This window comes from Vicugna pacos, chromosome 1 (assembly GCF_048564905.1).
Source record: "Vicugna pacos chromosome 1, VicPac4, whole genome shotgun sequence".
In the NCBI taxonomy this organism is placed as follows: Eukaryota; Metazoa; Chordata; class Mammalia; order Artiodactyla; family Camelidae; genus Vicugna; species Vicugna pacos.
The window spans coordinates 66610849-66638453 of NC_132987.1; the positions used below are offsets into that span (position 1 = coordinate 66610849).

Genomic DNA, 27605 nt, shown 5'->3' on the forward strand with positions numbered 1-27605 from the left:
GTATTACTCTGAGTGGTCACAGATTGGGCGGAGGTCATGGTCAGATACTTTGCGCCAATGAGGCTTTGTCCTTTGCTGATGAATCTGAGTGTATAGGAGAATGCATTCAATGTACAGGCTGTTTATATAGCCTCAGGGTTGGGCAGGAGTGTGTGAATAGGTTGGGGCATTTTTGGTCTCTGCTGTACATGTACACATCCTGAGCCCGAAATACCATTGCCTTCACTAGGACTGCAACCTCAGACTAGTACGGCTAAACTCTCGGCCCTTCCCCTCTGGTCAGCACTGAAGAGGTCATTTCTACATACAGCGTTGCTGGGCATGGGTGTTAACTACTCCTACCAATTGAGAGAGTCCTCATGAAGGAGCGAGCTCTCAATCTTTTTAGAATACATTTTTTTGTGTTTTTTTTTTGATTCTTGAGCTGTTAATTTTGATTCATCTCTTAAAAAAACTGGAAATTACTGGAGTAATTATTATAGGAGTAGTATGTGAATGATATAATTCCTGAATTCTGACATGTCTAAGAATGCCTTCTTACCAAACTGTGGATACATAATTCATAGGTCACACTCATATCCTTGTGCAGACGCAGCTTTACTAACTTTAGAGGTATGGAACAGTTCAGAGCCCACTGATTTTTGTTCCTTTGTAGCCAACTTAATTTTCCTACTTACATGCTTATATTATCATCAGTCTCATCAAACCACTCAGAAAGGTCAAACTGAAAGAATATGAGCTTATGTTAACTAACCTTATTTTAATAATCATTTCATAATATAAACACGTTTCAAATCATCACACTGTACACCTTAAAACTTACACAATGTTATATGTCAATTATATTTCATTAAAGCTGGGAGAAAAAAAGGTATGTGCTTAGAGTCATGTCAGGATGGTTCTGACAGAGAACCTCACATCTGAGAACTTGTCTCATCCATGGCTCCCTACATTTCAACATCTGAAAATGCATCAAATAAGGAGATAACATGAGCAAAGGAGATATTATTTCATTATTCTCTAAACTACTTATGTTTTCCCTTAAGGGGTATAGAGAATGATACAGTAGGTGTTCAATCCATAAAAAAGATCTTTAAGAACATGTTTCATTTATGGGGGAAAGAGTGGAGCTGGGCTTTTAAAAAATGTATGGGTGAAATATGTTTCATTTATTAAAATTTTTTTTAATTTTTATTTTTTGATTTACAATGTTGTGTTAGTTTCTGGTGTACAGCATAGTGATTCAGTTATACATAAATATATATACATATTCTTTTTCATTAATACAGGTTACTACAGGTTACTACAAGCCATTGAATATATTTCCCTGTGCTATACAGCAGGACCTTGTTGTTTAGCTATTCTGTAATACTAGTTTGTAGCAGCCAATCCCAAACACCCAATTTATCTCTCCCTCCCTCTCCCCCTCCCAGTAACCAAAAGTTTGTTTTCCATGTCTATGAGTCTCTTTTTTTACAAATAAGCTGTAAATCTAAATAGCTCAAGGATTGCAGGAGGTATACTTTGAGAACATAATGTGTGTTATGTATTCAGCATTATCAGCTCATATCAACATGTACTCATTTCTGGCAGAGTAAACACTAAAAAAAGAAATCAGCAGTAAGAACTATTATAATTTGTATTCCCGTTAAAATGATAAGCATGTTTTACTAACACTTTGAATACTCAAGCTTGCTTTAGTTAAGAAATAAATAATACAGTTGTGGTATTGATGAATAAATATAAATTAAAGTGAGAATACAAAGAAATTATAACTGAAGGTAGGCCAGAGAGATAAAGGGAGAGAGAAGACAGTGGTAGAGATTAAAACTAAAACTTAAGAATTAAAAAAAAAAAACATAACTACAGAACTTCCTATAGTAAGACGTGAAGTTGAATAAAAATTTTTTTCATAGTTGCCAAAACTTGGAAGCAACCAAGATTCCTTCAGTAAGTTAGTGGATAAATAAACAATAATACATCCAAACAATGTAATATTATCCAGTGCTAAAAAGAAATGAACTATCAAGCCATGAAAGAGATACAGTGGAAATTTAAGTGCATATTACTAAGTGAAAGCAGCAAATATGAAACGGTTGTTTACTGTATGATTCCAATTATAAGACATTCTGGAAAAGGCAAAACTAAGGAGATAGTAAAAAGATCACTGATTGCCGGGGCTGGGGTGTGGAGGAATGAATTGGCGGAGTACAGGATTTTTAGGGCAGTGAAACTATCTTGTATGATACTGCAGTGGTGGATAAAAGTCATTATACATTTGTTAAAACCCACAGAATGTACAACACAAAGAGTGACCTCTAATGTATAGGACTTTGGGTGATGGTGTGTGAATATAGGTTCATGAATTGTAAAAAACAAAACAAAACAAAAAAAACCCATACCACTCTGGTGCAGGATGTTTATATTGTAGGGGAGGTTGTGCATGTGTGGGAAGAGGGGTATATGAGGATTCTCTGTACTTTCTGCTCAGTTTTGCTGTGAACCTAAAACTGCTCTTAAAAATAAAATTTTAATTTAAAAAAAAAAAGACCTTGCTGCTGGTCAGTAGTTTTCAACAATAATATTTATCATTTCCTACAAACTCAAAAATGTTATAGGTATAAATATTAATTATGTATCTCATTAACACAACTGCTTATTTTTACCTCAAAAGCAAAATAAAATAAAAATATCTAAGAGATAAAAGAATATGATAAAATATGTGAGAGATAAGAGAACAAGTGTTTCATTAAAACAATTACTTAGCTTCATGTTTACCCTAAGTTATAACTTACTTCTCAACTAAAATTTAAGAAGCATCAGATAGAAAGGCTCAGAGATATAATTAAAACAATGGACATTTATTATAAATCAACAATTTTGACATTTCACAATTGAAAACAGCAGTGTGGTAAAAAAAAGAACACTGAACTTGAACTTTAGAACACCTGATCTGCCACTTGTTAACTAACAATATGTGGGCAAGTTACCTAACCTCTGAGTTTGTTTTCTTATCTGTTAAACTTCATAAAAGTTTTAAGATTAAATGAAAACAAATGAAAATGCTGGTACTCATAAAAGGTAAGGAAAAAAAAGCAATATTAACTGAACCAGAGTTCAAAAACTCTGAACTGGATTTAATTTCTTATCATCAAAAGTTAAGATACCTTTTCCTCAGTCTTAGGAATTTTTATTCTTAATATAAAATAAATTATCACATGTCTTGTAAATTTATACTTAGAGCTCAATATTTCTTCAGTCATCACTGTCACTTCCTGATTCACTCAGCTGCAAATCATTTCCTAAAATAAAAAAAGCAACACTGTAACAATATTTTAATATTGAATATTTTTGGAAAACATAGATATTATGCAAAATATAACCCCAAAGTGATCCTCACTGGCCAGTATTTTGTCTTTAATAATCATAGATGCTTATCCTATAGTTTAGTCACATCATTAGTAACTCAAATAATACTGCCTATAAAGAAAAAAATAAACCATCAATCTTCAGTATAGTTTTAGTATTAACTGACATCTATTTTAATCTTTTTTCATATACCAACATCACCTCTTTTTTATACCACTGATTTAATTACATCAGGAAATGAGAAGAAAATGTGGTTTAGAAGATCATTCTATTTTGAAGAATGAAATAAAGTTATATAATTTTTTAAAGTTTCAGCCAAAATCATTAAGTAGTATATGTTAAGAGTAACTCACATTGATTCTTTTGTAATATATCCATGTGGTTATAGTCATGGAACTTACAGTCCAAATGGGGAGACAGATAGTAAACAAGTAGACAAATATATAATGTAATATTTATCTCAAGTAGGGATAAGTACTATGAAAAAATGAAGATGGGTGTAGGGGAGTGGTGGACGGAGCTATTTAGACAGAGTAGTTAGGAAGGCCTCCTTGAGATAGAACATTTGGACAGAGATCCAAATGTTGAGAGAGAGTTGTGAAAATATGGAGGCGGAGAAACTGCCCAGGCTCAAGGAACAGAAAATACAAATGCTCCAAGGTAGAAGCATGCTTATTGTGTTCTCTGACAGCAAGAACACCACTGTGGCTGGAGTGGAATGAATGAGAAAAGAACAGTAGGAAATAGGTCAGAAAAATACCTAAAGACCATGATGTAGAGGTCATGGTTAAAAAAAAACTTCAGATTTTGTTTGAAATGTAATGGGAATTCAATTCATTGGAAAATTTTAAGCAGGCAACTGAATTGAACACTATCGCATATCAGTGAATAGGCTATAATGTTGTGGAAGAAACACGGAATCAAGTAGAGCAGTTATGAGCCTATGCAGTTTCTTACGCAAGAAATAATACTGGCTTTGAGATGGACAAACACTGTATGATTTCACTTATATGTGGAATGCAAAAAACAAAGCAAATGAACAAACCGAAACAGAGTGATGAATGCAAAAAACAAATAGGTGCCAGAAGGGAGAATGGTAGGGTGAGGAGAGAAATAGGTGAGGGAGATTAAGCAGTACAAACTTCCAGTTATAAAAGAAATGAGTCACAGGTATGAAATGTACAGTGTAGGGAATATAGCCAATAACTATGTAATATCTTTAATTGATGACATATTATAACTAGACTTATCATGGTGATCATTTTGAAGTATACAGAAATATAAAATCACTATGTTGTGTACCAGGAACTAACATAGTGTTATAGGTCAATTATAGTTCACAACCAAACAAACAAGCAAGCTCATAGAAAAAAGATCAGATTTGTGGCTACCAGAGGTAGGGGGTTGGGGGTGGAGATCAAATGAAGGTAGTCAAAAGATACAAACTTTCAGTTATAAGATAAATAAGTACTAGGGATGTAATGTGTAATATGATGAAAAGAATTAACACTGCTGTATGTTATAAAAGGAAGTAAATCCTAAGAGTTCTCATCACAAGGAAAAAAATTTTTTTTTCTATTTCTTTAATGCTGTATCTATATGCAATGATGGATGCTCACTAAATCTATTGTGATCATTTCATGATGGATGTAGTCAAACATTAGTTGTACACCTTAAAATTATACACTGTTGTATGCCAATTATATCTCAAAAAAACTGGGGGAAAAAGAAAAAGAAATAATATTGGCTTAGACTCAGGTGGTCCAGGTGAAGGTAATGCTAAATGGTCAAATTTATAATTTGCTTTGAAGATAGAGCTTACAGGACTATCAACAGTATTGGATTTAGTGCATGAGAGAAAGAGAAAAGTGAAGAATGACCTCCAAGGTTTCTGGTCTAAACAACTGAATAAATGGTGGTATCATTCACTGAGATGAGAAACACCAGAGGAACAAGACTGTAAGAAAAATCACAAGTTCAATTTTCAACATGGTACATTTGAAATAGCTAATAAACATTCAAGTATATATGGTACAGGCAACTGGATATATGAGTCTGAAGCTCAAGGTAGAGGCTAGAGCTAAAAAAGTGGTGCTGGGAAAACTGGAAGCTTCCTGTAAAAGACTGAAATTAGAACATTCTCTAACACTATACACAAAAATAAACTCAAAATGGATTACAGACTAAGTGTGAGACCAGATTCTATAAAACTCCTAGAGGAAAACATAGGCAGAATACTCTTTGACATGAATCACAGAAATATTTTTTTTGAACCAGCTCCTAGAATAATGGAAATAAAAGCAAAAATAAACAAATGGGACCTAATTAAACTTAAAAGCTTTTGCACAGCTAAGGATACCATCAACAAAATGAAAAGACAACCTACGGAATGGGAGAAAATATTTATAAATGATGTGACCAACAAGGGACTAATTTCCAAAATATACAAACAGCTCATACAGCTTAATATTTTTAAAAAAAGCAATCCAATTAAAAAAAAATGAACAGAAGACCTAAATAGATATCTCTCCAAAGAAGATATCCAGATGACCAACAGGCACATGAAAAGATACTCAGCATCACTAATTGTCAGAGAAATGCAAACCAAAACTACAATGAGATATCACCTCACACCAGTCAGAATGGCCAACATTAAAAAGTTCACAAATGATAAATGCTGGAGAGGGTGTGGAGACAAAGGAACCCTCCTACATTGTTGATGAGAATGTAAGTCGGTGCAGCCACTATGGAGGACAGTATGGAATTTCCTTAAAAAACTAAAAATAAACTTACTATATGATCCAGCAATCCCACTCCTCGGCATATATCCAGAGGAAAATATAATTCGAAAAGACACATGCACCCCAAAGTTCACAGCAGCACTGTATACAATAGCCAACACAAGGAAACAATCTAAAAGTCCATTGAGAGATGACTGGATAAAGAAGATGTGGTATATATACACAATGGAATACTACTCAGCCATAAAAATAATGAAATAATGCCATTTGCAGCACAATGGATGGACCTGGAGATTGTCATTCTAAGTGAAGCAAACCAGAAAGAGAAAGAAAAACACCATATGATATGGCTTATATGTAGAATCGAAAAAAAGGACAAAAATGAACTTATGTACAAAACAGAAACAGACTCACAAACATAGAGAACAAACTTATGGTTACCAGTGGGTAAAGGGGGTGGGAAGGGATAAATCAGGAGTTCAAAATTTGCACCTCTTGGGGAGTGATGGAAATGTTAGCTATCTTGATTGTGGTGGTAGTTTCATATGTGTATACACCTATCAAAATTCATCAAATTGTATATCTGAAATATGTGTAGCTTACTGTACAAGAATTATACCACAACAGAGGTGTTTTTAAAACGTATTCCTTTACACAGATTTAAAATTCTCTGAAACTTACAAGGATGCAACTATCATGTAAACTGAAAGACTTTGCCTTTTTTTTTTAGAACTTTACAAGGATTTTCTTTTTTTAATCATTTTTGAAAACATCAGTGACATCAATGCTGCTCATTGTATTTGGATCAGCAGTATAGTACCTCAACACTTCTCTGCGTATGCAATTCTATGAATATATATGTACATACTTTTCCAGTCCTTATTTTAACAAGTTAAATAAAAAGAAAAATTATCGACATATGAGTTGAATGCTGTCTTGCTTCTCTTAGTTTCAAATTTATTCATTAAAAGTAAGTGCAATTTTCTGGCACTTTGTTAGGTCTTCTGGTCATACCTGAACATTTTCAAAGTAGAATATATACTATTTTTATTTTGTCTTATTATATTAATTATTATCAAAGATGTATGTGCCTAGATGATACTTAGCTATGAAATTCATTTCAACATAGTAATAATATAACATAGTATGTTATTAAAGAGAATGCTGAGTCTGAAAAGGTTGAGAAATGAGATGACTGCAGTAACAGTAAAAAAAAGAAAAAGGAATTTATTTCCTCTTATTAGGAAACTTACAGTTTGGATAAAATGTATCAGGAAAAGAAATTTACTAATTTTTAAAAAGAAATCCTAAGTGGTTATTACTGGTATAACAAGATCACTGCTAATTTTTCCATATCATTTTTTAAAATATGCCTATGTTTAGAAAGGGAAGATGTTCTTTCTTTGGATTTTTTTTAATGTAGTAGTGAGTTTACAATGTTGTGTCAATTTCTAGTGTACAGCATAATGTTTCAGTCATACATATACATACATATATTCTTTTTCATATTCTTTTTCACTATAGGTTACTACAAGATATTGAATGTAGTTCCCTGTGCTATACAGAAGAAACTTGTTTATCTATTTTATACATAGTAGTTAGTATCTGCAAATCTTAAACTCCCAATTTATCCCTTCCTACTCTCTTTTCTCCCTGGTAACCATAAATTCGTTTTCTGTCTGTGAGTCTGTTTCTGTTTTGTAAGTAAGTTCATTTGTGTGTGTGTGTGTGTGTTTGTTTTTTTTTTTAGATTCCACATATGAGTGATAATCACATGGTATTTTTCTTTCTCTTTCTGGCTTATTTCACTTAGAATGACATTCTCCAGGTCTATCCATGTTGTTGCAAATGGCATTATTTTATTCTTTTTTACCATATCATTATTATATCCAAAATATTTCTAAATTCTTTTATTTCTATTGTTTATTGATTCCCTTTAATTTTCTATATAGACAATTACATTGTCTACAAATAAGGATCATTTTATTTCTTGTTTCTAATTCTTATATTTCATTTCTCTTACTCGTTTTATTGTATTTGCTAGAAACTTCAGTACAACACTGAACAGAAATCGTGATATTAGTCCTTCTTGTCTTCTTCCTGACTTTAATCGAAATGCTTCTAGAGTTTCTATTAGCATAATGTTGTCAGTAGTTTTGGTTTTTATAGTTAACTTTTATCAAGTTAAGAAAATTCCCTTATAGTCAACCTTCAGTAAAAGTTTTAAAAACAATAAATATTAACTTTTGTCAAAGTCAAATTTGTTGAAATGGTGGCTTTATTCCTATAATCTGTTAACGTGGTTGTTTACATTGATATTTCAGATATTGCAGTTTTTACATTTCTGTGATAAACTTTATTTGATCATGATTTAGCTTGCTTGTTTTAAGTACACTGGTTATTTAATTTGTTAATATCTTACTTAGTAATTTTACATCCATGTTCTTAAATGAAATTGGTCTAAAATGCTTTTTGTCTTGTTCTTGTTCAGTTTTGATATTGGGATTCCTAGAATTATAAAAGAATTGGGTTGCTTCCTCTACTTTTCTATTCTCTGAAGCAGTTTGTAGATAGAAGAATTACTGTTCCTCGAAGATTTGTTAAAATTTATCTATAAAATTATCTTCAGTTTTCCAGCATCTTGGGGATATGGAGATAAGGTGAAGGAGGAATAGACATTAATTGCTACTGGTTTCTTCAGGCTTTCCATTTCTTTTTGAGTTGTATTTGGTTAAGTTATATTTTTTTCTAGAAAATAATCCATTTTTGTGCCAAATTTACTGGGACAAAAAATTTTTTAAGTTCTCATAATTAAAAAATAAAAACATATTGTAGCTATAATTTTAACCACTTTCTCATCCTAATATTGTTCGTGTTCTTTTCTTTCTTTTTTCCATCGGCCCTTGTTAGAGGTTGGTCTTTTTATTAGTTTTCAAAAAAGTAATTTTTAGTTTTGTAGATCCTCTAATGTTTCTTTGTTATCTATTACACTAGTTTCAATTCTAATCTATATAATTTCTTTCTCTGCTTTAAGGTGTTAATCTTCTTCTAGTTCCTCAAGGTGAACCTTTCACTCATTTATTTTCAATTTTTTTAAAAAGAGAACATTTTGAGGCTATAAATTTCCCTATAAGCACCATTTAGTTGTACCCCCAAACTGCTGAGATATTTCTGATACTGCTTACTTATAAATATTTTATAATTTCATTATAATTTCCTTTTAACATGTAAGTCACTAAGTCTATGTGCTCTGACAGAGTTTCTAAGCATGTATTTTAAATTATTTTTGATATTTATTTTTATTTTCATTGTATTATAGTTGTATGATATGATCGATAAAATATGAATTCTTTTAAATGTGTCATTTCCTTTGTTCTAATGGAAAGTAATTTCTATAAATGCTTTATATTTATATTCTTAAAAGAATGCCTAGTTTTCCTTTTTAGACTGTAAGATTCTGTGTATTTACTATTAGAATGGGCATGTTAATTATGTTGTTTGAAGATTTTATACCCTTACTAAATTCTGTCTGCTTGATCAGAGATACATTAAATCTACTATTATGATAGATTTGTCAGTTTCTCCTATTTCTGTCAAATTTTGTTTTAAGTATACACACATATGTAACTACATACTTTAATATATGTACATAGATTATGAAGGTGTATTATTATGGGCATACAGATTCATAACTGTTTATCCCTCTGGTAAATTGAACTTTTGTCATTTGGCCATTCAAGAAATCAGATGCTAAAATTTCACCTCTCAAGTTAGGGATAATAGCACTAAAGACAAATAACTAGAAGCTCAAAAGACCTCTCCTGGTCCATAATTAACTCATAGTTTTATACTAACTCTCTACCACCCATTTGTGGATCCTCCCTTGTTTAGTTCTGTTATTAGGCTACAGCTAGTCAGTCTTTCCAGCTGCTCACTTTATCATTATTAATTAACATAGTGAAATTGGTTTTAAACAAACAGAAAGTCCCATTCTCCCCCAGAGTATCAACCTGCACGCCTTCATTAAAAAGAATTTATGGAGCATCTACTATATATCAGGTACTGTCCTAGGTGTTAGTACTAGTATTCAATGATAAGCAAACATAAACAAGATCACTGTCCTTCCAGAACTTATACTTTAGAAGAAAGCAAATCACACAAATATAAATGTATAATTGTGACAACTGATATAAAGAAGACATTCTCTGAAGGTCTATAACAAGAGGGATTTGACCTTGTCAAAAAGATCAAGAAAGTCTTTGTTGATAAAGTAAACCTTAAACTGTAATCTTAAGGAGAAAAAGTTAACACATGAAAAGAAGAAAGTGCTTCTGGCTGAATGGACAGTACATGTAAAGGCCCTGGGGTAGGTGAAAGTATTTGAGAATGGTGACAAAAAGAAGGCAAATGTTGCTATAACAAAAGGAGCAAGACCATAATGTTAAAATGTTTTGTTTCTATCCTAAAAGAAATTATAAGCTACTGAAAAGCATAAAGTAGGAGAGACAAAATATATTTGAATTATGCAAAATACATTTGACATGGCTGCAATGTACTTAGTGATCAAAAATGGGTTTGAACTGTTAAGGGGTGAACTGGTTAAGAAGTCACTGCATAGTTTAAAGCAAAAAATAATAGTAGGTTTAACTAGAGTGACAGTAGTTGAGATGCACAGAAGTAGATGAATTTGAGATTAAGGAGGTAAAATAAATAAGACTTGGTGAAAAATTGACTAAACTGTATAAAGGGAGATGAAGTCAACCCTTGGATACAATCAGGCTTCTGGTTTGCATAATTAGATGAATTCTGCCTTTCACTAGAAGGAAACACAGTCAAAGATTATAAAATGGTTTTGGACAAAGTGAATTTGAAATGTCTTTTAATATGAGATAATGTTGGGTTTATGTGCCTAGAGGTCAGAAGTCTGGTCATAGACGCAAATTTACAAGTTATTTACACATAAGTATTGACCAAAATAGAAGTATGAAGATCATCTGGGGAAAGAAAACCGAATAAAAAGAAACAAGGACATAGGATTACACCTTGAGGAACCCCAGCTCCAATGACCGAGTTGAAGATTATACACCAGCAAAGAAGAGACACAAAAGTATCTAGAAAGATAGGAGAAACACCAATAAGGCGTTATGCCACAGAGTAAAAAAAATGAATAATTCAATAAGAAGGTAATGGTTAATCTTGTCAAATGAATAAAAAAGAAGTCTTTCTTTTTATCCAGTTTTTAGACCATAATGGCTCCACTGTGAATTCTTAATTTTCCAGTTACTCACGCTTACGTATACTTACTTAAAGTATTCATCAGAAGGCCACTGTTGTCATATTTATTATGACTGGCATCTATCTCAGGAATCCTGCACTGTGGCATGGCAGACATGGTAGGATGTCCTGAGATATAATTCCCTGGATCAGAAGGAGAGGATTTGCACTCTTCATCTTCTGAATCACTGGAACTATCCTCACTGCTTGATGATGATGAACTTTTGGAATCTGATGAACTATCGCAACTACTCATCTGGTCCATTAGGCTAGCCTCTGCCATCAGTTCTGAAAATAAGAGAAGATAATAGAAATGTTAAATAAATAATACTAACTGTAAGGGGACAGGGTATAGCTCAGTGGTAGAGTGCATGCCTAGCATGCACAAGGTCCTGGGTTCAATCCCCAGTACCTCCACCAAGTAAATAAATAAAAAAACAATTGCCTCCCTCTCCAAAAAAACAAAAAAAAGATGAATAATATAAGCTGTAAATATTAAATAAATATAATAAAATTTGAATGTATGAGTTTCTAAAAAACTATTTATGAGGCATAAATAAGACTAAACACACATTTACAGCATTCAAAGCATTTTATTTAAAAAGTTCTCCTAAAATTACAAAAGGAAAAGCAAAAATTGCTCTTTCCTAGACCCTCCTCAAGTTCCTTTAATCCTACTCTTCAGGAATAATCAGTGCTAACTTTTTTGTGACCATATGCTTTAAAATTCTGCTTGGAAAATGGTATTTTAGAGAGAAGAGGCAAGATGGCGAAGTAGAAGGATGCTTGTAAGTCACCCTCTCCCACAAATACACCAAGACCCACATCTACAGACCCACTCAGCCAACCAGAGCACCTGCGGAACTCCAACAGATCATCACCCTCTTCAAAAGATAAAAGACGCCAAAAATCTGGTAGGAGAAAAGGAAAAAAGAAAGAACAAAAGGCAAAGCAGCGCTGGACGGGTCCCATGGGAAGGGAGCGGCAAAGGAGGACTGGCGCTCGCTTGCTGGGTCTCCCCTCTCCAGCTGAGAGGCCAGCGGGACGGAGGGGGAGCCTCCAAGGCTCGGATCTGTACAGAGCAGCCCTTGTCTGACAGAACTAAGTTAAACGGGCATAGAGCGTCCCTCCGACACCCAGCCTGAGACGCGGGCCGGCAGCGGCGGGCAGGGTCAGGCTGCACAAGCCGGGTGGAGGACGGGGGTGGCTGCACAGAGGCAGCTCCGGGGGACTGCAAGGGGCTGGGCGCCGTGGCTGTGGGTGTACAGGACAGAACAACCTGGGCCCTCCATAAAACAGCAAGGTTGATGTACTCTCGGGGGAAGGGTGCATACCCCCACCTCTGAAAACCCACGGAAACTTTTCAGGGGAAGAGAGGCGGGGCCCAGGCAGAGCCGCCATATTCTCCGGCGCTTAGCACCCGGGCTGGGGCAGGGGCGAAACCTGCATCCGCACCGAAGGGCTCAGCAGCCTCAAGGGCCAGACTGAGACGGGCCTACAGCCCGGGGCAGGTGGGATCCTTCCATCCTGGTCCCTCGGAGAACTTGCTCCACAAAGACAAACAAGCAGTTGAGTCTTGGCTTGGAGCAGGGACGAGGCTGCCCCTCGGTCTTCCCCGAGCCCACCCGCGGAGCGCGCAGCCACACAGAGCAGCGGAGCTCCCGGCGGCGCAGGCAGAGGGAGAGCGGCCCCCACGCCTGTCGGGCAGGAACACAGCCCCTGACCGAGGTGCTGTGAGGGGGCGCGACCCGCCCTCCTGCCTGGCCAGTCTGCGACATCTGACTGCGGCATCCGGAGGGGCAGTGACCCGCCTGCCCACAGCAGAGGAGAGCTGCATCTGACCCCGTGTTAGGAGGAGGCGCGATCTGCTTGCCGACAGGTTCTGGGAGCAGCACAGAAGAGGGCGCCAACGGAGGGCTTTTGAAAACAAGCTGAGCTTCCAAAACAGGTCGAAGACAGAAGGACTTCACATTAAAAGCACACAGACTCCAGGAGAACACCGACAACCCCTTTTTTTTGTTTTGTTTTGTTTTTGTTTGTTTTTTGTTTTGTTCTTAAATCTGTTTTTACCTGTTCTACTTTCAATTACTCTCTTAATTTTTACTTCTTAATTCATTTCTATTTCTCTTGGGTTTTGATGTCCTGTTATTGATTAGACACAGGCTTCAAACACATATATTCATCTCCCCACCCCCCCTTTTTTTTTAAAGGTTTTAAAAGGACGTCTCCACCCGGTTAATACTCTGCTTCAACCCGCTCTTCTATTATTCATTATACACTGTTTTCAAACCCTCTTTCTCCCTTCTTTTAAAAATCTTTCTTTCTCTCTCTCTCTTATTTTTTCTTTTTTTTCCTAAGTTCTATTCATAAATAGGCATTAGATAGATAAAATCCTTAAGATCCAAAATAGACAACTGATACTCCATAAACCACAGTGACAGAGAGGTATGAGCAAGATGAAGAAGCAGAGAAACCTTTCCCAATTAAAAGAACAAGAGGAATCCCCTGAAAGAAAGCTCAATGAAATAGACATTAATAGCCTACTAGATCAAGATTTCAAAAAAGGAGTGATCAAATTGCTGAAGGAATTAAAAGAGATAGTGCTTAGAGAAATAAAATATGTCAAAAATGAAATTGAAGCTATAAAGAAGAGCCAAGCAGAATGGGTAAACTCATTGACAGAGATGAGGAATGATCTAATAGCTGTGCAAAGTCTACTAGTTAATGCAGAGGAACGAATTAGTGATCTAGAAGACAGGGCAACAGAAAGCACCCATTCAGAAGAACTACAAGATAAGCAAATAAAAAATAATGATAATAGCATAAGGGACCTATGGGATAATATAAAGCATCCCAATCTTTGCATTATAGGGGCCCCAGAAGGGGAAGAAGGATCAAAGGGGATTGAAAAGGTTTTTTGAAGAAATCATGACTGAAAACTTCCCAAACTTAAAGAAGGAATCAGATATTCAAGTACAGGAAGCTCAGAGGGTCCCAAACAGGAAGAACCCAAATAGACCCACACCAAGACATATCATAATCAAGATGGCCAGAGTCAAGGATAAAGAAATGATTCTAAAGGCAATAAGAGAAAAGCAAAGAGTGAGTTACAAGGGAACCCCCATAAGGCTCTCAGCTGATTTCTCTACACAAACACTACAGGCCAGAAGGGAGTGGTAAGATATATTCAAAGCCCTGAATGAAAAAAAGATGCAGCCTAGGGTACTTTATCCAGCAAGGCTATCCTTTAGGATAGAAGGAGAAATAAAGAGTTTCACAGACAAAAAAAAAGCTGCAGGAGTTTGGCAACACTAAACCCATGCTAAAAGAAATATTGAAAGGGCTATTCTAAATAGAAAAGCAGCAGGATGCTACAGAAATGAGAAACGTACAACTGGAAAGGTGATAACTCATAAATTACAAATAAAGAAAACACAAAATTATAAAAGAAGACATACAAATCACTGAGAGTGGGAGAGGGAGGCAGGGAAATATAGAATTTTTTTTCTTTCTTTTTTAAATTCTTTTAACAGTAGGATGGGTTTGAGATCATGTTATTATCAGTTTAATAAAAACGGGTATAGGTTAATAGATTTACAAAAAAGGGTAACCACAAGTCAAACATTTACAAGGGAGTCACAAAAATTAAATAAAATCCATGATAATACAAAGGAAAATTACCAAACCACAAAAGGAAGAAGAAGGGAACAAAGAGGATATACCAATTCAACTGCAAAGATAAGTTCAAAATGGCAATAAACACACATCTATCATTAATTACTGTAAATGTTAATGGACTAAATGCTCCAGTCAAAAGACATAGGGTTGCAGACTGGATAATAAAGCAAGAACCTTCAATATGCTGCATACAAGAGACCCACTTTAGGGAGAAGGACACATATAGATTGAGAGTGAAAGGATGGAAAAGGATATTCCATGCAAATGGAAAAGCCAAAAAAGCAGGTGTTGCAGTACTGATTTCAGACAAAATAGACTTTAAAACAAAGGCCATAAAGAAAGATAAAGAAGGACATTTTATAATGATTAAAGGAGTGATACAAGACGAAGATATTACACTCGTTAATATATATGCACCCAATATAGGAGCACCTAAGTACATACAAGAATTACTAACAGAGATAAAGGGCGATATTGATGGGAATACAATCATAGTTGGAGATTTTAACACTGCATTAACATCACTAGACAGATCTTCCAGACTCAAAATAAACAAGGCAACAGAGAAATTAAATACTACAATAGAAAAACTAGATTTGGTGGATATTTTCAGAGCATTACACCCCCCAAAAATAGAATATACATTCTTTTCAAGTGCACATGGAACATTTTCCAGGATCGATCATGTACTTGGACACAAAAGAAAGCTCAACAAATTTAAGAAGATAGAAATTATCTCAAGCATCTTTACTGACCACAATGCCATGAAACTGGAAATCAACAACAGAGAAACAAAGGAGAAAAAAAGAAAAGCATGGAGATTAAACAATATGTTATTGAAAAAACAATGGATCAATGAGGAAATCAAAGCTGAAATCAAAAATATTTACTAAGAATTCTAAAAAATTTAACTTATTATAATTTCATGGCAGATCTCTAAAAACCAAATTTCTATTTAAAATATTTATAAACTAGTAACATTTATTTTGATGTATTTCACTACTGACTTAGAGACAAGATAAAAAGAAATTACTGGTCTACCAAAAAAAAAAAGAAAAGAAAATGGTATTTTAGATTTTGACACCCAACTTATCTATTGTTAGAGATTGAGCGTGCTCTTTGTTACCACCCAACCAAGAGTTGAAAAAAAAATGGGGGTAGGGGCAACTTTTCTAGCAAAACTTGGAGCCCTGGACCCAAATCTTCCTTTCTTTCTCAGCAGTTCTCTGGTAGTCCTTCTTTCTCCCTGTCCCATCTCTGGACAACATACATGCACAGGCCTAGGACCTCCCCCACCACCAAAATAAAATAAAAACCTCCTCTACCATTAAGTGAAGCCATATTCAATGTTGGGATTATGAAAGGTAAAAGATATAGGCAATATCTAAATGTTAACACTAAATTTATACCATTATACTTAAATACACAAGTAATTCAAATAAAGTATACAAAAAAGTGAAAATTTAAAAATGTAAAAACAGTATGGAGATTCCTCAAAAGACCAGGAATAGACTTACCATATGACCCAGTAATCCCGCTCCTAGGCATATATCCAGAAGGAACCCTACTTCACAATGACACCTGCACTCCAATGTTCATAGCAGCACTATTTACAATAGCCAAGACATGGAAACAGCTTAAATGTTCATCAACAGATGACTGGATAAAGAAGTTGCGGTATATTTATACAATGGACTACTACTCAGCCATAAAAAAGAATAAAATAATGCCATTTGCAACAACATCGATAGACCTGGAGAATGTCATTCTAAGTGAAGTAAGCCAGAAAGAGAAAGAAAAATAACATGAGATCACTCATATGTGGAATCTAAAAAAAAAAAAGAACATAAATATAAAATAGAAACAGACTCATAGACATAGAATACAAACTTGTGGTTACCAAGGGGGAAGAGGGGTGAAAAGGGACAGACTGGGATTTCAAAAGTTGTTGATATTGACAGATATATGCAGAATAGATAAACAAGATTATACTGTATAGCACAGGGAAATATATACAAGATCTTGTGGTAGCTCACAGTGAAAAAAAAAGTGACAATGAATATATGTATGTTCATGTATAACTGAAAAATTGTGCTTTACATTGGAATTTGACACAACATTGTAAAATGACTATAACTCAATTAAAAAAGTTAAAAAATGTAAAAATTAAAATCTATTCTGATAGAAATCATTCTCTAATAGTTTTATTTCCCCAATACATGTAATTCAATGCAGCACATACAGATGAATTTTTTTCAACTTTATTGAGGTATAATTAGCAAAAAACCCTTGTATATCTCTACAGTGTACATGATGCTTTGGTATACATATACACTGTGAAATGATTACCATAATCAAGTTACTTAACACATTCGTCACCTCACATGGTTACCATTTTGTGTGTCTGTGTGTTTGTGTGTGTGTATGTGGTGGGAACACTTAAGATCTCTCTCAGGAAATTTCTAGTATACAATACAGTATTATTAACTATAGACACCTTACTGTACATTAGACCCCCAGAACTTATTGACATTAAAACTAAAAGTTTATACCCTTTGACCAATAAGCTCCTCTTTTTCCCTTACACCTGGCTCCTGGCAACTACTTTCTACACTCTGTTTCTATGAGTTTGACTTTTTTTCTTTTTTTGGATTCCACATACAAGTGATGTCATACAGTATTTGTCTTTATCTATGTAGCTTATTTCACTTATTTCTCTTTCTGATAGCCTATTGTTTGTAATAGAAATGCAACTGACTTTGTACGCTGATTTTGTATCTTGCACTTTGAGTTTATTAGTTCTAACAGGTTTTTTTAGTGAAGTTTTTAAGGTTTTCTATACAAAATTGTGTCACCTGCAAACGGAGACAAAATTTATTTCTTCTTTCTCATGTGAATGTCACTGAATTCTTTTTCTTGCCCAGTTGCACTGGCTAGAATTTCCAGTACTATGTTCAGTAGAAATGATGAGAGTGAGCACTCTTGCCTTGTTCTTGATCTTAGAGAAAAACCTTTCCGCTTTTCACTGTTGAGTATAATGTTACCATATATGGTCTTTACAATGTTGAAATACATTTTTTTCTATATGTAATTTGTTGAGATTTTTATCATGGAAGTATGTTGAATTTTGTCAAATGCTTTTTTTCTGTGTCTATTGAGATGATCATATAATTTTTATCCTTCATTCTGTTAACATGGTGTGTTACATTTATTGATTTGTGTATGTTGAACCTTCCTTGCATCTCAGACTAAATCCCACTTTATCATGATGTATAATCTTTTTAATGTGCTGTTGAATTCTGTTTGCTAGTACTTTGTTGATGATTTTTGCATCTATGTTCATCAGAGATACTGGCCTGTAATTTTCTTTTCTTATAATGTCCTTGTCTGGTTGGTACCAGGGGAAAGCTGGCATCATAAAATCAATTTCAAAGTGTTCCTTCCTCTTCACTTTGTTGGAATAGTTTGAGAAAGATTAATTATTCTTTAAATATTTGGTAGAACTCACCAGTGAAGCCATCTGATCCTGGGCTTTTTCTTTGCTAGGAGTTTTCTGATTACTGATTCAATATCCTTACTAATAATTGGTCTGTCAGATTTTCTATTTCTTGATGATTTAGTCTTAGTAGGTTGTGTGTTTCTAGGAATTCACCCATTTCTTCCAGGTTATCCAATTTGTTGGCATATAATTATTCATAGTAGTCTTATGAATATGTGTTTTTCTGTAGTATCAATTTAATGTCTCAGTTCTGATTTTACTTATTTGAGTTGTCTCTCTTTTGTTCTTCATTAGACTACTTAGAGGTTTGTCAATTTTATCTTTTTAAAAATTCAACTCAGTTTTATTCATTTTTTGTATTGTTTTTCTAGTCTCTTTTTATTTTATTTCTTCTCTGATTCTTATTATCTCCTTCCTTCTGCTAACTTGGGCCTAGTTTGTTCTTTTTCCAGTTTCTTGAGGTATAAAAGTGGTTTCTTTGAGATCTTTTTTCTCATGCAGGCATTTATTGCTATAAACTCCCTTCTTAGAACTTCTTTTGCTGCATACCATAAGTTTTGGTGTATTGTGCTTCCATTTTAATTTATTTGAAGATATTTCAGAATTTCCTTTTTGATTTCTTCTTTGAGCCACTGGCATTCGGGAGTGTGTTGCTTAATTTCCACATTTGTTTCCCGGTTCTCCTCTTATTAATCCTAGCTTCATACTGTTGTGGTTGGAAAAGATACTTAATATGATTTCACTGTCTTTAAATTTCTTAAAATTTGTTTTGTGACCAGGCATAAGGTTCCACTTGTCATAGTGGGATTCCACGTATGAGTGCCTTCTGGCCATGTGGTATCTCTGATTGAGGAGAGGAGTCTCAGGCCAGGCAGAAAAAGAGAGAACTTCCAAGATTGGAGCCACTCGTGGCATGATCTCCCTTGCCAGTACTCCTCGCTGTATGGTGTCTCTGGGTGGGGGAGGGGAGTCCCAGGCCTAGGAGAGAAGAACAACACTTCCCATGCCAGGGCTGCTTTTGTGGCATGATCCCCTTTGCTGATAAAGTAGCCCACACAGTGTCTCTGGTAGGGAAGAAGAGTCTCAGGCCCACAGGGACAAAGAAAATTCCCAAGCGGGGTGCTTGCTATGGTATGACTCCTCTACCACTAAACATCTCTCTCCAATAAACATACACACAAGATGTCTCTGGATGGAGAAGGGGAGTGTTTCTTGGGATGTACCCTTTTTGTGGTGGGATCTCCCTTGCCATTTGTGTGGTGGGACCCTACCCTATCTTTTGCCAATATCCTCTGGGTAGGGAAATGGAACCTCAGGCCTGGAGAGAAAGGAGAGTATTTTCCCTGGTCACAAGTTGTCAGCAGATCTATCCCTGCTGTTTGTCTTGTCTGAACTAGCGTAGTGTTGTTGGATACTTCTTTCAATCTGGGGGAAGAATGAATTTGGGATGCCTTATATAGCTAAGTTGGGGGTCAAGACGTGCTAGGCCTGAATTGTCATCTTCTGGGAGGGGAAGGTTACAAGATGCCCTGACTATACTGTTCCTCTAGTCCTTCCTGGGGTCCCTAACCAGATTACCTTGCTCTTTCCACCTTTCACAGTTCTCCTTTGGTTGTCTTTTGTGTTATTTCCAGGGTTTATAGTTTTACTTAGTGGGGAGAAGCAGAAAGAGATAAGTCTATGCCATCTTGTCCCACAATACATTTTAAAACACTGGATTTATACAGAGTATGTCCTCTACCAAAACAAAACAAAATATAAAATTTATAATTTATAAGATAATCCCCAAATATTTGATAAGTAAATACACTTCTAAAAAACCCACGGGTCAAAAAAGAAATCAAAAATAATTCAGAAAATACTTCTAATCGAATGAAAATGAAAACACAACTTATCGAAATCTGTGGAAAACAACTAAAGTATAGCCTAGAGAGAAATTTAAAACATTAAATGATTATATTGGGGGGGTCTCAATTACATGAAATAAACTGTACCTTAAGAGGTTAGAGAAAGAAGAGCAAATCAAAACTAAAGTAAGCAAAAGGAAAAAAATAATAAAAGTAAGAAACAAAGACAACAGAGAAAAGTAGTGAAAATAAATGAAACCAAAAACTGATTGCTTGAGAACATAAGTAATATTGATAAAACTCTACCAAGTGTGTCAAGAAAAAAGATACTAGACATGAATTACTAATATCACGAGTCAAAAGGGTGACTGCACAGATCCTACAGAATTAAATGAATAGGAAGGAATACTGTGAACTATTTTATGCCCAAAAACTCAACAAATTAGATGAAATGGATCAACTGCATGAAAGGCACAAACTATTAAGTTCACTCAAGAAGAAACAGATACCTGAAAATTCATAAATTTTCTTTAGACAGTTGAGTTATAGTTAAAACCCTCACTATTCCCCCCACACAAATCTCCAACTACAGATGATTTCACAAGTGAATTCTACACTCATTTAAGGAAGAAATAATACCAGTTTGATACAAACTCTTCCATATAATTAAAAAGGAAGGAATACTTTTCAACTCATTCCTTAGGGCTAGAATTACTGATACAAAATCCAACAAAGACATTACAAAATAAATTACAAATCAACATGTCTTATGAACACAGATACAAAAAATTTAAAGAAAATTTTAGCAAATCAAATTTAGTAATACACAAGAGTGGTTCTCAATCAGGGATGATTCTGTCACCTAGAGAGACATCTGGTAATGTCTGGAGATATTTTTGGTTGTCACAACTGGGGGCAAGTGGTGATACTAGAATCAAATGGGTAGAACCTAGCAATGCTGCTAAACATTCTACAATGAGTGAGACAGCCCCTGACAAAGAATTATTCAACTCCAAATGCCAATATTGCTGAGGTTGAGAAATGCTAATATATTAAAAGGATAATACATCATGACTAAGTGGGGTTTTCTAAGGCATATAGACTTTCAAAAATCAATGAATATAATACACCATATTAAAAACTGGAAATTAAAAGCCATCTCAAAACAGTAGAAATTTTAACATTCTTGATAAAAAACTCTTAGCAAAATAGAAATAGAAGGGAAGTTAATCTGATGAAGGACACCTAGGAAAAGCCTACAGCTGAAATCATACATAATTGTAAGAGGCTAAATATTTTCCCTCCAGCATCAGAAATACGAGGCTTCCCAATTTGACCACCTCGAGTCAACATCATGTTGAAGGTTCTAACTCATACAGTAAGTCATGAATAAGAAATAAAAGCCACCCAGATTGGAAAGAAAGAGGTAAAATTGTCATTATTCACAGATAACATGACTGTGTATGTAGAAAATTTCATGGTATCTACAAAAAAGCTACTAGAATAGTGAGTTTATTAGCAAGGTTAAATATATAGGAACAATATACAAAAATTGATTGTATTTCTATGTACTAGCAATGAGCAATTAGAAATCAAAATTATATAAATAAGAGCATTTATAATAGCTTCCCAAAATTAAATAATTATAGATAACTCTAACAAAATATTTGAAGAACGTGTATGCTGAAAACCATAAAGAACTGCTGAAAGAAATTGAAGATCTAAATAAAGGGAGAGAAATATTCTGTTCATGGGTCAGAAGACTCAATACTGTTAAGATTTCAATTTTCCTAAAATTGATCTATGGGTTCAATGCAGTCACAACAAAAATTTCAATAAGATTTTTAAGAAATTGAGAAGCTAATTCTAAACTCTACATGAAAATGGAAAAGTCCTAGAATACCCAAAACAACTCTGTAAGAGAATAATAATGTAGTAGGACGAAAACTTCCTGATTTCAACACTTATTATAAAACTACAGTTATCAAGGTAATGTGGTGTGCCTGGCATAAAATAACAAATGTATCAATGTAATAGAATAAAGAGTCCAGAAATAGACCCACACATATATGGACAACTGATTTTTTTTAAAAAAAAGGTGCGAAGGTAATCCATTTGAGAATAATTAGCCTTTTCAACAAACGGTGTTGGAATAATTCAATCCCCACATGCAAAAAAATAAACTTTGATACCTACCATGAACTATATACAAAAATTAACTTAAAATGGAGCTTAGACCTAATTGTAAAACTATAAGACTTGTAAAAGAACACATAGGAGAAAACCTTTGTTACTGTGACCTTGGTTTAGTCTTCAAAATTTTTTTTTCAACATGACACCAAAAAGACAATCCAGAAAAAAAAAATGACAAAATAGGTGTATTCAAAAGTAAAAACTTTGGCTCTTCAAATGTCACTGTTAAGAGAATGAAAAAATAAAATTCACAGACTGGGGGAATACATACATGCCTTCTGTTTTCAAAAATGGTTCACACAGGAAGAGGCAAGATGGCGGAGTAGAAGGACGTTTGTAAGTCACCCTCTCCCACAAATACACCAAGATCCACATCTACAGACCCACTCAGCCAACCAGAGCACCTGCGGAACTCCGACAGAACATTGCCCTCTTCAAAAGATAAAGACGCCAAAAATCTGGTAGGAGAAAAGGAAAAAAGAAAGAACAAAAGGCAAAGCAGCGCTGGACGGGTCCCATGGGAAGGGAGCGGCAAAGGAGGACTGGCGCTCGCTCGCTGGGTCTCCTCTCTCCAACTGAGAGGCCAGCGGGACGGAGGGGGAGCCTCCAAGGCTCGGATCTGTACAGAGCAGCCCTTGTCTGACAGAACTAAGTTAAACGGGCACAGAGCGTTCCCCCAACACCCAGCCTGAGACGCGGGCCGGCAGCGGCGGGCAGGGTCAGGCTGCACAAGCTGGGCGTAGGACGGGGGCGGCTGCACAGAGGCAGCTCCGGGGGACTGCAAGGGGCTGGGCGCCATGGCTGTGGGTGTACAGGACAGAACAACCTGGGCCCTCCATAAAACAGCAAGGTTGATGTGCTCTCGGGGGAAGGGTGTATACCCCCATCTCTGAAAACCCACGGAAACTTTTCAGGGGAAGAGAGGCGGGGCCCAGGCAGAGCCGCCATATTCTCCGGCGCTTAGCACCCGGGCTGGGGCAGGGGCGAAACCTGCATCCGCACCGAAGGGCTCAGCAGCCTCAAGGGCCAGACTGAGACGGGCCTACAGCCCGGGGCAGGTGGGATCCTTCCATCCTGGTCCCTCGGAGAACTTGCTCCACAAAGACAAACAAGGAGCTGGGTCTTGGCTTGGAGCAGGGACGAGGCTGCCCCTCGGTCTTCCCCGAGCCCACCCGTGGAGCGCGGCCAGGCGGAGCGCGACCAGGGCGGAGTGCGCAGCCGCACAGAGCAGCAGAGCTACGGGCGGCACAGGCAGAGGGAGAGCGGCCCCCACGCCTGTCGGGCAGGAACACAGCCCCTGACCGAGGTGCTGGGAGGGGGCACGACCCGCCCTCCTGCCTGGCCAGTCTGCGACATCTGACTGCGGCATCCGGAGGGGCAGTGACCCGCCTGCCCACAGCAGAGGAGAGCTGCATCTGACCCCGTGTTAGGAGGAGGCGCGATCTGCTTGCCGACAGGTTCTGGGAGCAGCACAGAAGAGGGCGCCAACGGAGGGCTTTTGAAAACAAGCTGAGCTTCCAAAACAGGTCGAAGACAGAAGGACTTCACATTAAAAGCACACAGACTCCAGGAGAACACCGACAACCCCTTTTTTTTGTTTTGTTTTGTTTTTGTTTGTTTGTTTTTTGTTTTTTGTTCTTAAATCTGTTTTTACCTGTTCTATTTTCAATTACTCTCTTAATTTTTACTTCTTAATTCATTTCTATTTCTCTTGGGTTTTGATGTCCTGTTATTGATTAGACATAGGCTTCAAATACATCTATTCATCTCCCCACAGGACGTCTTAACCCGATTAATACTCTGCTTCAACCCGCTCTTCTATTATTCATTATACACTGTTTTCAAACCCTCTTTCTCCTTTCTTTTAAAAATCTTTCTCTCTCTCTTATTATTTCTTTCTTTTTTTCTAAGTTCTATTCATAAATAGGCATTAGATAAAATCCTTAAGATCCAAAATAGACAACTGATACTCCATAAACCACAGTGACAGAGAGGTATGAGCAAGATGAAGAAGCAGAGAAACCTTTCCCAATTAAAAGAACAAGAGGAATCCCCTGAAAGAAAGCTCAATGAAATAGACATTAATAGCCTACTAGATCAAGATTTCAAAAAAGGAGTGATCAAATTGCTGAAGGAATTAAAAGAGATAGTGCTTAGAGAAATAAAATATGTCAAAAATGAAATTGAAGCTATAAAGAAGAGCCAAGCAGAATGGGTAAACTCATTGACAGAGATGAGGAATGATCTAATAGCTGTGCAAAGCCGACTAGTTAATGCAGAGGAACGAATTAGTGATCTAGAAGACAGGGCAACAGAAAGCACCCATTCAGAAGAACTACAAGATAAGCAAATAAAAAATAATGATAATAGCATAAGGGACCTATGGGATAATATAAATCATCCCAATCTTTGCATTATAGGGGCCCCAGAAGGGGAAGAAGGATCAAAGGGGATTGAAAAGGTTTTTGAAGAAATCATGACTGAAAACTTCCCAAACTTAAAGAAGGAATCAGATATTCAAGTACAGGAAGCTCAGAGGGTCCCAAACAGGAAGAACCCAAATAGACCCACACCAAGACATATCATAATCAAGATGGCCAGAGTCAAGGATAAAGAAATGATTCTAAAGGCAATAAGAGAAAAGCAAAGAGTGAGTTACAAGGGAACCCCCATAAGACTCTCAGCTGATTTCTCTACACAAACACTACAGGCCAGAAGGGAGTGGTAAGATATATTCAAAGCCCTGAATGAAAAAAAGATGCAGCCTAGGATACTTTATCCAGCAAGGCTATCCTTTAGGATAGAAGGAGAAATAAAGAGTTTCACATACAAAAAAAAAGCTGCAGGAGTTTGGCAACACTAAACCCATGCTAAAAGAAATATTGAAAGGGCTATTCTAAATAGAAAAGCAGCAGGATGCTACAGAAATGAGAAACGTACAACTGGAAAGGTGATAACTCATAAATTACAAATAAAGAAAACACAAAATTATAAAAGAAGACATACAAATCACTGAGAGTGGGAGAGGGAGGCAGGGAAATATAGAATTTTTTTCTTTCTTTTTTAAATTTTTTTAACAGTACGATGGGTTTGAGATCATGTTATTATCAGTTTAATAAAAACGGGTATAGGTTAATAGATTTACAAAAAAGGGTAACCACAAGTCAAACATTTACAAGGGAGTCACAAAAATTAAATAAAATCCATGATAATACAAAGGAAAATTACCAAACCACAAAAGGAAGAAGAAGGGAACAAAGAGGATATACCAATTCAACTGCAAAGATAAGTTCAAAATGGCAATAAACACACATCTATCATTAATTACTGTAAATGTTAATGGACTAAATGCTCCAGTCAAAAGACATAGGGTGGCAGACTGGATAATAAAGCAAGAACCTTCAATATGCTGCATACAAGAGACCCACTTTAGGGAGAAGGACACATATAGATTGAGAGTGAAAGGATGGAAAAGGATATTCCATGCAAATGGAAAAGCCAAAAAAGCAGGTGTTGCAATACTGATTTCAGACAAAATAGACTTTAAAACAAAGGCCATAAAGAAAGATAAAGAAGGACATTTTATAATGATTAAAGGAGTGATACAAGATGAAGACATTACACTCGGTAATATATATGCACCCAATATAGGAGCACCTAAGTACATACAAGAATTACTAACAGAGATAAAGGGCGATATTGATGGGAATACAATCATAGTTGGAGATTTTAACACTGCATTAACATCACTAGACAGATCTTCCAGACTCAAAATAAACAAGGCAACAGAGAAATTAAATACTACAATAGAAAAACTAGATTTGGTGGATATTTTCAGAGCATTACACCCCCCAAAAATAGAATATACATTCTTTTCAAGTGCACATGGAACATTTTCCAGGATCGATCATGTACTTGGGCACAAAAGAAAGCTCAACAAATTTAAGAAGACAGAAATTATCTCAAGCATCTTTACTGACCACAATGCCATGAAACTGGAAATCAACAACAGAGAAACAAAGGAGAAAAAAAGAAAAGCATGGAGATTAAACAATATGTTATTGAAAAAACAATGGATCAATGAGGAAATCAAAGCTGAAATTAAAAAATACCTTGAGACAAATGATAATGAAAGCACAACCACTCAAAACCTATGGGACACAGCAAAGGCAGTGCTAAGAGGGAAGTTTATAGCGATACAGGCCTTCCTCAAAAAAGAAGAAACAATCTCAAATAAACAAGTTAACCCACCACCTGAATCAATTAGAAAAAGAACAACAAAAAGCCCCAAAAAGCAGCAGAAGGAAGGAAAGAATAAAGATCAGAGAGGAATTAAATACAATAGAGATTAACAAGACCATAGAAAAAATCAACCAAACCAAAAGCTGGTTTTTTGAAAAAGTAAATAAAATCGACAAACTTCTGGCCAAACTCACAAAGAAGAAAAAAGAGGGCACAAATTAGCAAAATAAGAAAGGAAAATGGAGAAATTACAACAAACAAAATAGAAATACAGAATATCATACGAGAATATTATGAAAAACTACGTGGAACCAAACTGGATAACCTAGAGGAGATGGACAAGTTTCTGGAAACATACTGTCCACCAAAACTGAATCAAGAAGAAACTGAACACTCGAACAATCCGATCACTAGAAAGGAAACAGAAATAGCAATTAAAAACCTCCCTACAAATAAAAGTCCAGGACCGGACGGCTTCACCAGGGAATTCTACCAAACATACAAAGAAGAACTCATACCAGTGCTTCTCAAAGTCTTCCAGACGATTGAAAAGGAGGGAATACTCCCAAACTCATTGTATGAAGCCACCATCACCCTGATACCAAAACCAGGCAAAGACACTACAAAAAAAGAGAATTATAGGCCAATATCACTGATGAACATAGACGCCAAAATCCTCACCAAAATTTTAGCAAATAGAATCCAACAACACATAAAAAAGATTATACATCATGACCAAGTGGGGTTCATCCCAGGGACACA

The 27605-nt window shown here is 35.8% G+C and overlaps 1 protein-coding gene across 3 annotated transcripts in view; it reads right to left on the minus strand.

Annotated features, from left to right (window-relative positions):
• Nucleotides 1-2840: 2840 nt before the first annotated feature.
• Nucleotides 2841-27605, minus strand: part of EAF2 (ELL associated factor 2) — a 51662-nt gene continuing 26897 nt past the window's right edge. For all 3 annotated transcript variants that reach the window (XM_072964292.1, XM_031680586.2, XM_031680581.2), the window contains 2 exons: nucleotides 11415-11672; nucleotides 2841-3302 (listed from right to left, as the gene is read on the minus strand). In XM_072964292.1, coding sequence (XP_072820393.1) covers nucleotides 3256-3302; nucleotides 11415-11672 — 305 coding nt within the window. In that variant the 3' untranslated portion in view covers nucleotides 2841-3255. The remainder of the gene's footprint in view (nucleotides 3303-11414; nucleotides 11673-27605) is intronic.